Source organism: Lampetra planeri, chromosome 44, assembly GCF_965212315.1.
Source record: "Lampetra planeri chromosome 44, kcLamPlan1.2.h2, whole genome shotgun sequence".
NCBI classification, from domain to species: domain Eukaryota; kingdom Metazoa; phylum Chordata; class Hyperoartia; order Petromyzontiformes; family Petromyzontidae; genus Lampetra; species Lampetra planeri.
In genome coordinates this window covers 3,392,918-3,410,616 of record NC_136150.1, presented here as the reverse complement: position 1 = coordinate 3,410,616, position 17,699 = coordinate 3,392,918, and the positions used below count along the sequence as shown (strand labels likewise).

Sequence of the window (17,699 nt, the reverse complement as noted above, 5' to 3'; positions counted from 1 at the left end):
TTCAAGGCTGGGGCTTTTAGAGACTGTGGGTTGGTGGTGGGGTTGGGGAGGGAGAGAGGAGAGGGGGAGAGGATGTTTGGATTGGGAGGCTGTGTGGGGGTGGTGGTGGTGGAGTGGAGGTGATGGTGGTGGGGGTGGTGGAGTGGGGGTGGTGGTGGTGGAGTGGAGGTAATGGTGGTGGGGGGGTGGTGGTGTGGGGGTGGTGGTGGTGGAGTGGAGGAGATGGTGGTGGGGGTGGTGGTGTGGGGGTGGTGGTGGTGGAGTGGAGGAGATGGTGGTGGGGGTGGTGGAGTGGGGGTGGTGGTGGTGGAGTGGAGGTGATGGTGGTGGGGGTGGTGGTGTGGGGGTGGTGGTGGTGGAGTGGAGGTAATGGTGGTGGGGGGGTGGTGGTGTGGGGGTGGTGGTGGTGGAGTGGAGGTGATGGTGGTGGGGGTGGTGGTGGAGTGGGGGTGGTGGAGGTGATGGTGGTGGGGGTGGTGGTGGGGGTGGTGGGGGAGCGGTGGGGGAGCGGTGGTGTAGCGGTTAGCGCGCTGCCCTACGAACCCAGCGGAGCCGAGTTCGATTCCCGCTCACGACCAACACTGGTGACGATTATTATCTGAGCCCGTCTCGGGCCTCCCCTAGGTCGACTCAGCCTCAAATGAATACCCGGTGCGATGTGTAAAACATCAGCACTGGGGAGACAAAGGCAGCCGGGCGTGGCCATCCACCATCCTCGTGTACCGTGCCGGCCTTCATAGCGCTACTCGCCAACAGCACTTGCCCCAACTATTTTGGAGCTATTCGGGGGATCTTTGTCTTTGTGGTCGTGGTGGCGGTGCCGGATTATCCCAGTAGCACAAGTAGCTACATTATGTAGTAGCTATTACATAATGTAGCTACTTGTGTATGTAGTAGCTACATGTGTAGTAGCTGCTACTACTACACGTGTAGTAGCTACTACTACACGTGTAGTAGTAGCTACATCATATGTAGTAGCTACATGTGTAGCAGCTGCATGTGTAGTAGCTGCATGTGTAGTAGCTGCATGTGTAGTAGCTACGGGCCCCGCACTTTCAAGGGCACCGCGCTAAATGCTTTCAAGCTATCAATGCCGGTTCAGTGATTCTGCACTTGCTCTACTACTATAGTACTATACCGCCTTCAACTTTTATGAACGACTGGGTGTCGATGGTTAGCGATTGGTCGTATTATCCGTTTGTATAGCAAATGAAAAAAATACAATTACTTTACTGTGCAAGTAAGAAATGTGTGTGTTTTCATATTTACGTGTTTTTTTTATTTAGGACCCCTTTATAACATAATCCGACACTGCGCGGTGGTGGTGGTTGGTGGTAGAGTGGGGGAGGAGAGGGTGGTGGGATTGGGTTGGGGGTCGCAGTTGGGTGTGGAAAAGCAGAGAGCAGTGTTTGTTTTTGTGTGTGTGTCAAAGTCGCCCCCCCCCACTTCTCCCCTCCCGCCCCCCCAGTATCCACTTCAAACAGCGAGGAAAGAGCGAGTGCCGTGGGTGATTGTGTGAGAGAGCCGCCGCTTCGCGTGTGCGGAGTGACTGCGTGAGCGCGTGTGGGAGAGGGAGAGGAAGGGAGTGCATTCTTGTGGACAGTGCAGTGGCGTGAAACGTCAGCACGGGGGGGGAGACAAAGGGGGCCGGGTGCAGGTCACCGCACCGGCTCGCGCGCCGTGCCCGCCGCCTTCACGGGCTCCGCTCGCTAACGGCGCTTGACCCCACCACCCCCAACAGCGCGAACAAGGCTCCATGTAGCGTGGCTCCATGTATCGTGGCTCCATGGAACAAGGCTCCATGTATCGTGGCTCCATGGAACAAGGCTCTGTGTATCGTGGCTCCGTGTAGCGTGGCTCTATGGAACAAGGCTCCATGGAACAAGGCTCTGTGTATCGTGGCTCTGTGTAGCGTGGCTCTATGGAACAAGGCTCTATGGAACAAGGCTCCATGGAGCAAGGCTCTGTGTATCGTGGCTCTATGCAGCGTGGCTCTATGGAGCAAGGCTCTGGAACAAGGCTCCATGTATCGTGGCTCTATGTAGCGTGGCTCTATGGAGCAAGGCTCCATGGAACAAGGCTCTGTGTAGCGTGTGGCGGTGTCTGACTTTGCCTCTCCGAGTGTGCCGACGCGTGACGCGGCGACCCCACACATCGCCCCCCCCCGGCACCTCTCGGGTCTCGACCTAAAAGAGTTCCCAGCGATGCGATGGTGGTGACCCCCCCCCACCCCCCCCCCGGCATAGGCGGAGTTCGACTTCTGTATTTGGGGGGTGCAGTGGGTTCGCTTTGTCCCTCGAATTAGGAATTGCGTGTCGAGACAATCACATTTTTTTTACATCTTAATTGTAAACTACTGAAAATAAGTTAATTGGTCTTTAACCCTCTTATCTGGCAACAAAACTGACACCTTTTTTACGAGGAGTCATGTTTAAAAAAAAAAGTGTCAGTTTTGTTGACAGATAAGAGTGTACAAAAACAATTATCATATTTTTTACTGAAAATAAGTTAATAAAGTTGACCAGTTTTTTTCTTGGGGGGGGGGGGGGGGTTGCATTACCCCCCACCTCTCCAAACTCCGCTCATGACCGCCAGCATACGGGGGGGGGGGGGTGCCGAGCGAGACCCACAACCGCCGTGTCTCTACCCCACAGGCAGTGTCACTAAATATCCACTCGAGCGCAACGGCCATATGTGGGCACGAACAGTGGCATCCTTGTGAGTTCTGCTCTGCGGTGAAACACAGAGGCGCCGTTCTCTTCCCATCGACGCACTCGCAACGCAGCCCCCTCTCTCACCCCCCCCCCAGCTACCCACAACTGTGTTGGACCCGCAAGGCACCGTGGGGATTTCTTCCCATGGTGCTGTGCGGTGAGAAAGCAGAGTCCAGATCTCGAACCTTCCCTCCCACGGGTCGGCTGGACCCGGAATTGTCAAGCTCTTTGGTTCGAATCGGGACTCACGTTCACAAACACACACACAAACACACACACACAAACACACACACACAAACACACACACACAAACACACACAAACACACACAAACACACACACACAAACACACACAAACACACACACAAACACACACACACAAACACACACACAAACACACACACACAAACACACACACACAAACACACACACACAAACACACACACACAAACACACACACACAAACACACACACACAAACACACACACACAAACACACACAAACAAAACACACACACAAACACACACACAAACACACACACACAAACACACACACACAAACACACACACACAAACACACACACACAAACACACACACACAAACACACACAAACAAACACACACACACAAACACACACACACAAACACACACACACAAACACACACACACAAACACACACACACAAACACACACACAAACACACACACACAAACACACACAAACAAACACACACACACAAGTGCTGTCGACGAGCGCCTACGAAGGCCCGGCCGCATTTGTCTCCCCAGTGGCGATGTCTTACACGACGACTCGTTCATCGTCACCGGTGATGCTCGCACGCACGCACGCACTTGAAGCCAACTCTCCCCGGTGGCCTCGCGGACACGAGGCACAAAATTCAAAAAAAGAGTCTGCCAGATTTGCCAGAACACCCTCGTCATAAAACTGTCTCCACTCCTCCACGCGATGTCGTGCATCAAGAAACCACGCGAAAGCCGTTCCCACGAGGGAGGCACCCAGCGCTAGCCCAGAACATCCAACCCCCACCCCACTGCATCATCTCTGGCCCACGCCCCACCGAGGACAAATACCACACTTGGAGCCACTCTTCCCACGTTCCCAAACCTCTGGAATGTCTCTGCAAGTAATTAAGAATGAGCAGCCGGACGGAAAAAAAACCCGAATACACAACTCGGACCCAGCTGGGCCCGGCCGCTGTGGTGAATGCTGACGCCTTGTACCGACAACAACGTGGGCGGGGAGCGGGCCTGGTGGCTACAGCTGTCGGGACCGGCGGCGCCTCGCAGCAAGAGGGGCCTAGGTTCGATTCCTGACTCGGGTGCCGCTTGCTGCGCGGGGTCCGTACGTTCTCCCCCCCTTGTCCTGCACGGGGTTTTCCCTCCGGCTGCCACCACATCCCATAGCTAAACCCACACACACACTCACACAGCGGGAACCGCTGTCGGCTAAAGGTCCCAACGCCGAACAAATCGACCTCCACCATCGCTCAAATTTGGGATCACACCAAACTTGGGAAAACTTGTGAGCCTGCGAGGCCCTCCTGGGTAAACGTGCGCAATGGCGACGCCGTGGCTTCCTCGCCCCGCCACGATCGGTCCGCTGCTGGATGAAGGCCGCGCCCCCAGGCCTTTTGCCAACCTCTCCCCGCACAAGAAACCCGTCGTTCCGTCGCTCCATCTCCTTTGGCGGACGTAACCTCTGGACGCTCGTGCAGCACTGTCCGCCCAGCAGCGTGGACCGCGCAGCGGTGCGGTACAACGCGGAGGAGGAGGCCAGGCACCCTCTAGCAAGGAGGGGGAGGGGCTCTAAAAGCTTCCTCCAGTGGAGGCTCCTTCGACCAGCAGTGGCGCCAACCAGCCGTTGCAGGGCTGCGCCTCTGCCTATTGTGAACTACCTCGCCTGGTGTGCAGGAGGTGGTGGGTGCGATCCCGACCCTGACGCCTGCTGCTGAATAATTGGAGTCTGCGTCTCTCTCTTTCATCATCATCACGGTGGCTAGGAGATGTTAACTACCTCGCCTGGTATACAGGAGGTCGTGGATTCGATCCCGACCCTGACGCCTGCTGCTGCTGCTGTATATTTGGAGTTTGCGTGTTTCTCTCTCTCTCATCATCATCATTATCACGGTGGCTAGGAGATGTTAACTACCTCGCCTGGTATACAGGAGGTCGTGATTTCGATCCCGACCCTGACGCCTGCTGCTGCTGAATAATTGTAGTTTGCGGCGTCTCGTGGTCGCGTAGATTTCCATTCCGGGTCCTCCGCTTTTTCCCTCCACATTTAGTATTTGACCGCAATACATTTCCACACGATAAGCCCACTTCGTTCAGCTACCATTTGTGGCCAGGTCGCTTCTGAAACAAAAACGTCCAATAGCTCTATCGGGGCCTTACCTGGTAAAATAAAAAAAATAAAAACGCGTCGATAGTTTGAGAACGCGCCGCCATTCTCTCGGCCGTGCCGCGTGCTGCGGGTTATTTCGGTTGTTCCCACTGGGCAACGAGGGGGGCTGTGCGACCGGAGGCCACGCGAAGGCCGAGCATCCTTGAATCAGCCACGGCGGGCGGGGGTGCACACGTGTAAGGGGGGGGTGGGGGCCGGTGGTGGGGGCTGTGGGAAGGGGTTAAATGAGACCCTGGGGGGGCGGGCGGGGAAGGAGGTGGGGAGGGAGTAGCGGACTAACGCACAACCTCATCCCAAACCGCCCCGCTCTCTCGCAGCTGCGCACACAACACTATCCTGCAGCATGCCGGGCGCAGGGCGGTTAGCGAGCGTCTATTGAGGCCGGGCACGGCGCTCCACGGTGCCGCCTTGATCTCCCCAGCGCCGATGAGTACACGCCGCACCAGATACTCGCTTAAGGCCGAGTCGACCTAGGGGTCCGGTTTAGATAGTTGTCGTCGGTGTTGCCCCGTGAGCGGGAGTCAAATGGGAATCAAATTCAGGTCGCCGGGTCCACAGCACAGCGCGCTAACCGGTGCACCACCGCTCTCAAAAGACGAAGACGGAATCACACACACGCAAAATCGCACACACACACACAGAATCGCACACACACACACAGAATTGCACACACACACACACAGACTCGCACACACACACACACAGAATCGCACACACACACACGGAATCGCACACACACACACACAGAATCGCACACACACACACACACAGAATCGCACACACACACACGCGCAGAATCACACAAGCCGGAGATCACTCACTCTGGATGGCCGGGCTGTAGGGGTCGGTGATCTTGATGGCCGGGTCCAGCACTCGGAAGATGACCTGCGGAGACACCGACCGGGCCACCGCACGCTCACCTCACATCACCTCGGGGACCCCCCGGCTCTCACCCCCAGTGCGTGTGTACGTGCGCGTGTACGTGCGCGTGTACGTGCGCGTGTACGTGCGCGTGTACGTGCGCGTGTACGTGCGCGTGTACGTGCGCGTGTACGTGCGCGTGTACGTGCGCGTGTACGTGCGCGTCTACGTGCGCGTCTACGTGCGCGTGTACGTGCGCGTGTACGTGCGCGTGTACGTGCGCGTGTACGTGCGCGTGTGCGTGCACGTGCGCGTGTACGTGCGCGTGTACGTGTGCGTCTACGTGCGCGTGTACGTGCGCGTCTACGTGCGCGTGTACGTGCGCGTCTACGTGCGCGTGTACGTGCGCGTGTACGTGCGCGTGTGCGTGTACGTGCGTGTGTACGTGCGTGTGTACGTGCGCGTGTACGTGCGCGTGCGCGTGTACGTGCGTGTGTACGTGCGCGTGTACGTGCGTGTGTACGTGCGCGTGTACGTGCGTGTGTACGTGCGTGTGTACGTGCGCGTGTACGTGCGCGTGCGCGTGTACGTGCGTGTGTACGTGCGCGTGTCCTCATCAGCACAGCGAGGTTCTCCCCGGGTGCGCGCGTGCGCGATGTGGGTCGCACGTCTTGTGTTGTGCCGTGTGTTGTGCCGTGTGTTGTGCCGTGGTGTTGTGCCGTGGTGTTGTGCCGTGCTGTTGTGCTGTGTGTTGTGCCGTAGTGATGTGCCGTGTTGTTGTGCTGTGTGTTGTGCGGTGGTGTTGTGCCATGCTGTTGTGCCGTGTTGATGTGCCGTGGCGTTGTGCCATGCTGTTGTGCTGTGTGTTGTGACGTGCTGTTGTGCTGTGTGTTGTGCCATAGTGATGTGCCATGGTGTTGTTGTGCCGTGGCGGTGTGCGGTGGCGGCGTTGCCGTGCCTCCCCCTCGGTGGACGGCTCGATGTCCGAGTATCGCGACTCGCAGATGACGTCGTCCACGCGGCGCAGCGGCCCCGTGGCCACGCCAGGGAAGGCGGCGGAGCAGTCGTAGGCGAAGTAGCGGTAGATCTGCCACGTGCGGCCAAAGTCGGCGGAGCGCTCGATGAGCAGCGACGCCGGGCGGAACGTCTGCACGCGGCACGCGAAGGGACATCCGTTAGCGCCGTCGTCGTAACGAGAACAGAATCGTCGTCATTATCGTAAAGTTAACACGATCACCGCCGTCATCACAGTTATCGTCATCATCATCAACATCACAACCACCACCATCGCTTTGACCTCTGACCTTGAAGGTCATGATGAGGTGGGTGAAGTGGAACTCAGCCTCCAGGTCGAGACGCAGGGTCACGTTCTCCACGCCTGCACGCGACACGCAACATGGGAACATGCGACATGGAAACTTGGGGTGAGTGGGTGAGCGAGCGGGTTGAGTGGGCGAGCGGTGTGAGCAAAGCGAGCAGGGTGAGCGGGTTGAGTGAGCGAGCGGGTGAGTGAGCGAGCGGTGTGAGCAGAGCGAGCGGGGTGAGTGGGTTGAGTGAGCGAGAGGGCTGATCAGGCGAGTGAGTGAGCGAGCCGGGTGAGCAGTTGAGAGGGGCGAGCAGGCAAATAGTTGAGTAGGTGAGCGGGGTGAGCGAGGTGAGCGGTGCGAGCGGTGTGAGCGTGGTGAGCGGGGTGAGCGGGTGTGGCCGCACCGTTCTCGCTCTGCCACCAGGCCTTCTTGCGGTCGAGGGCGAAGGCCGTGATGACGTTGTGCACGCCGTGGCTCAGGGCGCCGTAGCCGCCGCCGCCCACCTCCTCGCGCGAGTCGCACGTGAAGCACTTCTTCTCATCCTGCCGGGCGCGACGTGACCACGTGACCGCGTGAAACCGCGTGAAACCGCGTGAAACCGCGCAAAAGCGAATTGGCGAGCGCCTATTAAGGCCGGGCTCGCATACACGGACGACCCGCGGACTCGCTTCTCCGGGAAGATTTCCCGAGCAGCGACGCGACTCTCTACCCGCGGAACGTCATCGACGTCGGCTCGTCGTCGCTGCGACGCGGTTTCCTCGCGAGCCGCTCGTCAACGAGGGGCCCCCCGCCGCTCCGTTCCCGGCGCCGGGGGTCGCGCCATCAGAACGAGAAGCAGGCGGCCAATCAGGGGCCTCCTCTCCCCCCTCGGCAAAAAAACTAAATCCAGAGCGGCTGAGAATTTTGGCGCCCGCGTTGGAAGCGACTGAATTGGGGTGTCGCCGCGGGGTCGTTCAACGCTGGCCGGTCGGGACGGAGGCGTTGGCTCGACTCGTATTACGGTCGCTTTGTTCGTGTGTTTCACAGACGGGTGTAGTCCGTGTGGGCACCGTGACTGAACGTGTGCGTGTGTGTGGGCACCGTGACTGAACGTGTGCGTGTGTGTGTGGGCACGGTGACTGCGTGGGGTCTGTTTTGACTCCGGGTGCCGACGGTGGCACCGTGGAATTCGTAAACAGACGGCGAGCGGCGAGCATCGAGTGTCGTGCGTCGTGCGCACCTGCAGGTGGCTCACGATGCAGTACGGCTGCGGCTGCGCGAGGCCGCACGTGGAGGAGGCCCCGAGGCGGTCGCTGCGCCCCACCAACAGGTCGCCCGTGGCCGGGTAGCAGCTGCCCTGCGCGCAGCCGTGGGGCATCTCCGGCTCGCCGGAAACGGGGCCCAGCAGGGCCAGGAGCGCGGACGCCGCTGCGGGAAACGGACGGGCGCGTTCACGTGGCGGGTTCACGTGGCGGGTAGGGGGGGGGGGCGAGCGGCCGCGACCACACGTTCGATGTTGTCCCCACCGCGAGCGCCGTTGTCCCCACCGCGAGCGCCGTCGCGCGATGATGACGTCCGACTCGGTCGGGATGGCGTCGCGGGACGCGTACGACGGTCCGCTGGCAAGCGGACGGCGTTCTACCGGTGGATGCGTGCCGCGATGTTGACCGGGGCGGCCTGCCGGATCTGAACCGCGAGCCTCTGCGGCGAGCGGCGAATCGTTTCAGTGCGCAGCTGCGCTTTTGCTTTTCGCCCAGGGGAACTCGCTGCTGCTGATGGCAGCTGTCCCTGCGCGCCACCGATTCCCGCCCCCCCCCCCCTGCTGATCATCAAAGTCGATTTTTTTATGGGCTCACGATGCACATGGGGGGGGGGACGGGGGGCAGGGGGGGGGGCAGGGGGGGTGCGCACTCGAAGCAGGGGGTCGGAACGAGACCGACGTGCAACCGATTCCAGAAGCGAACCCTGACCCCCCCCCCAGATCACGTGGCATCGTTCGTTTTGGGGCTCGTGTGGGGGGGGGGGGTCAATAGTTACAGGGGTCACCCCCTCCTCCACTGCTTTCCCACCCACCCCACCCACTACCCATTAACCCCCCACCCACCCACCCCACCCACTACCCATTAACCCCCCACCCACCCACCCCACCCACTACCCATTAACCCCCCACCCACCCACCCCACCCACTATCCCTGGGTGGCAAGGGGCTTGACAAATTCCACCGCATGGCCCCGCAACAAAGGCCAGAGGGGGGAATAAACCCTCCTCCACCACCACCACCATTTCCACCACCACCATTACCACCAACAAAGCCATCAATCACCACCATCATGCTGACCTCCACTATCACCACCATCAGACTGTCGGAGCAAGTGCTGGTAGCGGGCGCCATGGGTGGGCAGCACCACGCCCGGCTGCCTTTGTCTCCCTTGTGACGATGTTTACACACCGCGCAAAGTACTCATTTGAGGCCGAGTCGACCTAGGGGAGCTCCAGGACCGGTTAAAATGAATCGCCGCTGGTGTTGGGAATCGGACTTGGGAAGACGGGTTCATAGCGCCCCTGCCACTATCATCGCAAACACCACTACAGCCTCCACCATCACTACCACCATCACTACCACCACCATCACCATCACTACCACCACCATCACTACCACCACCACCATCACTACCACCATCACCACCACCATCACTACCACCACCATCACCATCACTACCACCACCATCACTACCACCACTACCACTACAGCCTCCACCATCACCACCACCATCACTACCACCACTACCACTACAGCCTCCACCATCACTACCACCATCACTACCACCATCACTACCACTACAGCCTCCACCATCACTACCACCATCACTACCACCACCATCACCATCACTACCACCACCATCACTACCACCACCATCACTACCACCATCACCACCACCATCACTACCACCACCATCACCATCACTACCACCACCATCACTACCACCACTACCACTACAGCCTCCACCATCACTACCACCATCACTACCACCACCATCACTACCACCACCATCACTACCACCACCATCACTACCACCATCACTACCACCATCACCACCACCATCACTACCACCACCATCACCATCACTACCACCACCATCACTACCACCACTACCACTACAGCCTCCACCATCACTACCACCATCACCACCACCATCACTACCACCATCACTACCACCATCACCACCACCATCACTACCACCACCATCACCATCACTACCACCATCACTACCACCACCATCACTACCACCACCATCACTACCACCACCACTACCACCATCACCACCATCACTACCACCACCATCACTACCACCACTACCACTACAGCCTCCACCATCACTACCACCATCACCACCACCATCACTACCACCATCACTACCACCATCACCACCACCATCACTACCACCACCATCACCATCACTACCACCACCATCACTACCACCATCACTACCACCATCACTACCACCACCACTCCCCACTACCACTACAGCCACCACCATCGCAAACACCATCACCACCACCATCACTACCACCACCATCACTCCCCACTACCACTACAGCCACCACCATCGCAAACATCACCACCATCACTACCACCACCATCACTACCACCACCACCATCACTACAGCCACCACCATCACTACCACTACAGCCACTACCATCACTACCACCATCACTCCCCACTACCACTACAGCCACTACCATCACTACCATCATCACTACCACCACCACCATCATTCCCCACTACCACTACAGCCACCATCATCGCAATCATCACCATCACTACCATCACTACCACCACCACCATCACTCCCCACTACCCCTACAGCCACCACCATTGCAAACATCACCATCACTACCACCATCACTACCCACTACCACTACAGCCACCACCATCGCAATCATCACCTTCACTACCATCACCACCACCATCACTACCACCACCACCATCACTACCCACTACCACTACAGCCACCACCACCGCAATCATCACCATCACTACCACCATCACTACCATCACTACCCCCCCCCCCGCAAACACGAGCAGGGGCAGGGGGAGGCCTTTGGGGTTTTTTCAAAATCAGATAACGAAAAAAACCCTCTCGTGGCGGAAACCCCCGGTGGGGGGGGGGCACTGGAAAATTGTCCCCCGCCCCGCCCTCCCCCGCCCCCCTCATCCCCCTCATCCACCCACCCTTTCTTCTCATCCCCCCCGCCGCCCTATCCTCCCACCCCGCCCCCCATCCCCCCCACTTCAAACCCCAGCCGGCCGGGCCACGGCCCACGTGGTGCGTGGGAGGAGGGGGCCCTCGGCCGGGGAGAGAGACGAGCGCATTCCCAGACGCGCGCGCAGAGGACGAGCGGTGGGGGGCGGTGGGGGCGGGGCGGTGGGGGGCGGTGGGGGCGGTGAGTCTGTGGCGATGAGTTTTCTTGATGAAAGCAAAGAGGAGTGGTGGTGATGGTGGTTGTGGTGTGTGGGGAGCGGTAGTGCAGCGGTTAGTGCTATGCTGCGCTACGAACCTGGTGACCCGGGTTCGATTCTCGCTCACGGCCAACACCCAGTGACGATTATCCGAACCGGTCCTGGGCCTCCCCCTAGATCGACTCAGCCTTAAATGAGTACTTGGTGCGGTGTGTAAACATCGCAACTGGGGAGACAAAGGCGGCCGGGCGTGGTGTTGGCCACCAACCACCTCGTGTGCCGTGCCGGTCTTCATAGGCGCTCGCTAACAGCACTTGCCCCTACAGTCTGTTAAGGCTAGACGGGGGATCTTTGTCTTGGTGTGGGTGGTGGTGGTGGCCCTAGAACAGGGGTGGGGAACCTTTTCTCTGTCAAGAGCCATTTGGATATTTGTAACATCATTCGCGGGCCATACAAAATTATCAACTTAATAATTAGCCCGTTTATATTTGGTCAAACATTGAATTAACTCACCCCGAATGCGATGGCTGGAACCGCTTCTCTTTGGCGAGACGTGTGATGTTAGCTGCTGGTGATGATGTCGCTGCTACTCGCAACTGCTGCTCCAGGTTTGCTCCGAGATTTATTGAATTTCGAGTCCTGCCTGCGGTTGCCTTGGCAGGGCCACACCAGATGATTTCGCGGGCCTCATACGGCCCGCGGGCCGGACGTTCCCCGCCCCTGCGGGCCTAGATGGAGTTTGTGGCCAGAATGGGCGGGCTGGAGGTCCAAGCCGACAATGCGCCCGCGGCCCTCTCGTTTGAACTGAACTAAAAAAACAACTTTAATTGATTCCACCAGATGTGAGACCCACGGATCTAGAGAGCTAAAAGTGTTTTTGCAAATGATAGCTCAAGGAAGTGGCTTATCGCAACCATCATCATCACGCGGAAATGTATAGCAGCAGTCAAACACTCTAAACGAAGGGGGGATTTCTCAATGTGGAGGAGAAAAACCGGGAGGACCCGGAGAAAAATCCACGCGACCACGGGGACAGAAAGAGACACGCACACGTCAATTATACAGCAGCAGCAGGCATTGTCAGGGTCGGGATCGAACCCACGACCTCCTGTATACCAGGCGAGGTAGTTAACATCTCCTAGCCACCGTGATGATGATGAGAGAGAGAAACACGCAAACTACAAGTATACAGCAGGCGCCAGTGTCGGGATCGAACCCACGGCCTCCTGCATACCAGGCCGCCTTTATCTCCCCAGTGGCGTACCCGGTGTGGTATGTAAACATGAGTACCGGGGGAGACAAAGGCGGCCGGGCGTGCATGGTACTGACCACACCACCCCCTCGTGTGCTTCATAGGTGCTGCTACTCGCTAACAGCACTTGCCCCAACAGTCTGCTGCAGGTTGTGTTTATGCGTCAGGAAGATCACCAACACGACGCCGGACACACGCAGACTGGAGAGGAACCACGGCCGGTGGGGGGCACGGTCACGAGGCGGTGACGGTGGTGATGACGATGGTGACGATGATGGTGGTGACGATGATGGTGGTGACGATGGTGATGATGATGATGGTGACGATGATGATGATGGTGACGACGATGGCGACGATGATGACGGTGACGACGATGATGATGGCGATGGCAGAAATTATGACGACTATGATGGCGCCGATGATGATGGTGACGATGGTGGTGGCGATGATGATGGCGATGGTATAAATAATGAAGACGATGGCGATAATGGTGATGATAGTGGCGATGATAGCTACGATGTGGATGACCGTCCCCCACCCCACCAACACAACCACCACCCCCACCACCATCACCACCATCACCCTCTCCACCACCACCACCACCATCACCACCACCACCCTCTCCACCATCACCACCACCCTCTCCACGATCCCCACCACCACCACCCCCACCACCCCCATCACCACCACCATCACCCTCTCGACCATCACCACCCCCATCACCACCACCACCCTCTCTCTTGACGCTCAAACTTCACCGCCAGAAGCGGACGAGGGATGCGGTGGGGGTGAGCGGCACCGGTTAAAGGGGGGGGGGGTGGAAACGAACTCGCCGAGATCCACAGGTCTCTGAACGTTTAATTTTACACCCGAGGAATCCGATGAGCGATGAAGCTCTTCGTTTTTTGCGCAGACGCCCAACGGGACAGGCAGGAGTCGTGGTCTCCCCCCCCCGTATGTTGGCGGTCCGCATCGCTGTACAAGTGGGGGGGGGGGGGGGGCGATGTCCCGGTCTGTCTGCGTGTTACTCTGGCGGCTGCACCGAGGGGTGGACGACGCGAGAGAGACTCACCCAGGATGACGGCAGAGACCCCCATCGCGGCTCCGTCCGTCCGGTCGCTGTCAGTGGGCGCGTCCTGGTGGAGGGACAGACAGGGACATCATCGTCTCTCTCTCTCTCGCTCGACAGACAGATTTGTGGAGAAGTCCACTTGTTTCGTTCCTTATATACAGTGAGGGAAAAAAGTACTTGATCCCCTGCTGAATTTGTACGTTTGCCCACTGACAAAGAAACGATCAGTCTATAATTTTAATGGTAGGTTTATATGAACGGTGAGAGACAGAATAACAACAACAAAATTCAGAAAAACTCATGTCAAAAATGTTATAAATTGATTTGCATTTTAATGAGGGAAATAAGTATTATTATTTTGTTGTTGTTATTCTGTCTCTCACTGTTCAAATAAACCTACCATTAAAATTATAGACTGATCGTTTCTTTGTCAGTGGGCAAACGTACAAAATCAGCAGGGGATCAAATACTTGTTTCCCTCACTGTAGAGGCGTAAATGTGACGAATTGGCCACGTTCTGTTTTACGTGACAACCCTCACTAGTTGGCTGTGTGGGGTGGTGGCGGGTTTTAACGACACATTTATATATTTACGCGATCTAACCCCCAAAAACACCCCTCTTATGGATGATATTGTACAACGTGTCTTTGTCTATTCCAACTTAGTGCCGCTTTGTTGCTGGTCGCTTGACGGGTCTGACCTTTGGGCCTTAGTGTGCTGGGCGAGACGGGGAGTGAAAACTACACAACAATTTAAATTTCGATTTGAAGCTTTCGTGACTGCAGAGATTCATCTTCTTGGTTCTTTCGGTAAAGTCACGTAGAAGGGAAATAATAAAATAATAAAAATAAAACATAATTAAATCATTCTCACGACGTTTCGGCCACAACGCAAGCAGCCGTCCTCAGACGCTGTCTCCCCGACAGACCTGTTCTTCACCTGAGGACAGCTGCTTGCGTTGTGACCGAAACGTCGTGAGAATTATTTTATTATGTTTTAATTTTATTATTTTATTATTTCCCTTCTACGTGACTTTACCGAAAGAACCAAGAAGATACCCAACAATTGTTTTTTATTTCACCAGGTAAGGCCCACTGAGCTACTTAGCTCCTTCTCAGAAGCGGCGCGGTCACACACGTGAGCCCAACGAAATGTGGACTCATCACGTGGACATTGATAGCGACCAAACGCTCTGAACGCGTGGCGATGTCGATTCTAAACGTGGAGGGGGAAACACCGCAGGACCCGCAGAAAAAGCCACGCGACCACGAGGAGTGAGAGAGACACGCGAACTTCAAATATACTGGCTACAGGGTCGGGATCGAACCCACGACCTCCTGTAGACCAGGCGAGGTGGTTAACATCTCCTAGCCACCGTGACGATGATGAGAGAGAGAGACACGCAAACTCCAAATATACTGCAGCAGACGTCAGGGTCGAGATCGAACCCATGACCTCCTGTACACCAGGCGAGGTAGTTAACATCTCCTAGCAACCGTGATGATGATGATTGATAGAGAGACACGCAAACTCCAAATCTACAACAGCAGGCTACAGGGTCGGGATCGAACCCACGAAACCGTCACAAACGACGACTCAACGTCTGTGATAGCCTCCTAGGGTGCTGCTGGCGGCAGAGCGCAAGAGGCGACGCGACTGTGCCTCGCTCGAGCCCGGCGCTGCTGATGAGGCACTGAAAGGCGTGAGCGGCTGTCCGCGGTGTGGCCGAGGCGATGCGCTCCCGCGGGCGGGCGGGGAAGGGCGGTCCGTGTGGCTGGCGGGGTCGCGAGTGCGCGAGAGCCTGGCCGCTCGGCTCCCACTCGTTTGGAACTCGAAACTCGTCATCGTCATCGAGACGATCATCATCGAGACCAATCGTCATCATCATCCTGCCGGGGGAGCTATGGGCAGCACCTCTGAAGGGCTGTGTGGAGTCTCCGACTCTTCCACTGGTGGCCAGACGTCTCGACACTGACGAGGGCACCCACACCGCATTCTACCCCCCACCTACACGCGCCACCTCTCCATCGTCCGCGGTTAACCCCGCGGCATTGCGTGGCGGTCATCGGCTGGCAAGGCAGAGCGAGCAGAGTTCGTGGGAGCCGCCCGCCGCGCCCGGGTGGTGACACGGAGCGGTGAGCAGCGCTCGAACTGAAAGCCCCCGTCGGTGCGAAACGCAGATGGGGGTCGCTCCAGCGGAGTTGACGACCCGTGACCCAGCCTGGCGCTGCGGCGAGTCGTAGACTCCCCACGTGACTCTCACACAGAGCCCCCACGTGACACTCACGCAGACCCCCCCCCCCCCCACGTGACACTCACGCAGACCCCCCCGTGACACTCACACAGACCCCCCCCCCACGTGACACTCACTCACGCAGACCCCCACGTGACACTCACACAGAACCCCCCTCCACGTGACTCTCACACAGACCCCCCCCCACGTGACACTCACGCAGACCCCCCCCCCCCACGTGACACTCACGCAGACCCCTCCCCACGTGACTCTCACGCAGACCCCCACGTGACACTCACACATACCCCCACGTGACACTCACGCAGACCCCCCCCCCACGTGACTCTCACGCAGACCCCCACGTGACACTCACACAGACCCCCACGTGACACTCACGCAGACCCCCCCCCCCCACGTGACACTCACGCAGACCCCCCCGTGACACTCACACAGACCCCCCCCCACGTGACACTCACGCAGACCCCCCCCCCCCACGTGACACTCACGCAGACCCCCACGTGACTCTCACACAGACCCCCCCCCCCCACGTGACACTCACGCAGACCCCCCCCCCCCCCACGTGACACTCACACAGACCCCCACGTGACTCTCACACAGACCCCCCCCCCCCACGTGACACTCACGCAGACCCCCCCCCCACGTGACACTCACGCAGACCCCCCCGTGACACTCACACAGACCCCCCCCCCCACGTGACTCTCACACAGACCCCCCCCCACGTGACACTCACGCAGACCCCCCCCCCCATGTGACACTCACGCAGACCCCCCCGTGACACTCACACAGACCCCCCCCTCCACCTGACTCTCACACAGACCCCCCCCCCCCCCCGTGACACTCACCGCGACTCTCGCCTGAAGTTTTCTGCTGCACGCGGCTTGCCACTGGAGATTGGGCGAGGGTTCTGTGTCTCTGTGCAAAGAGTCTCTGTGTGTGTCTGTGTGTGTGTCTCTCTGTGTGTGTGTCTCTGTGTGTGTCTCTCTGTGTGTGAGCGTATCTCTCTCTCTCTGTCTGTGTGTGTCTCTGTGTGTGTGTCTCTGTGTGAGAAGTCTCTCTGTGTGAGAGTCGCTCTGTGCGTTGCGGGGCTCGGAGCGAGCGGCGATGATTGGGGAGGGGAGAGTCAGGAGGAGGAGGAGGGGGTGAGCATGGGGGGAGGGGAACACGGGATGAGAGGGGCATGGCTGGGCGGCTGGCGTGGTTGGAAAAAAGTGGTGGTGGAGGTGCTGGTGAATGTAGTACAGTGTTGGTGATGGTTGGGGGTGTTCGGGTTAGCGGCCGTGTAGCGGTTCAATGCCTTGCGCAACGAACCCAGCGAACCGAGTTCGATTCCCGTTCGCGGCCAACACCCAGTGACGATTATCTGAACCGGTCCTG

At 58.2% G+C, this 17,699-nt stretch overlaps 1 protein-coding gene across 2 annotated transcripts in view; it reads right to left on the bottom strand.

Annotated features, from left to right (window-relative positions):
* The window catches only part of LOC144732802 (laminin subunit beta-2-like), a 46,204-nt gene extending 28,733 nt beyond the window's left edge, over window positions 1-17,471 (bottom strand). For both annotated transcript variants that reach the window (XM_078614409.1, XM_078614410.1), the window contains exons 1-7: window positions 17,168-17,471; window positions 14,072-14,135; window positions 8,525-8,712; window positions 7,709-7,847; window positions 7,303-7,376; window positions 6,957-7,145; window positions 5,959-6,022 (exon numbers count right to left, since the gene is read on the bottom strand). In XM_078614409.1, the coding sequence (XP_078470535.1) occupies window positions 5,959-6,022; window positions 6,957-7,145; window positions 7,303-7,376; window positions 7,709-7,847; window positions 8,525-8,712; window positions 14,072-14,096 (679 nt within the window). In that variant the 5' untranslated portion in view covers window positions 14,097-14,135; window positions 17,168-17,471. The remainder of the gene's footprint in view (window positions 1-5,958; window positions 6,023-6,956; window positions 7,146-7,302; window positions 7,377-7,708; window positions 7,848-8,524; window positions 8,713-14,071; window positions 14,136-17,167) is intronic.
* Between the last annotated feature and the right edge of the window lie 228 nt (window positions 17,472-17,699).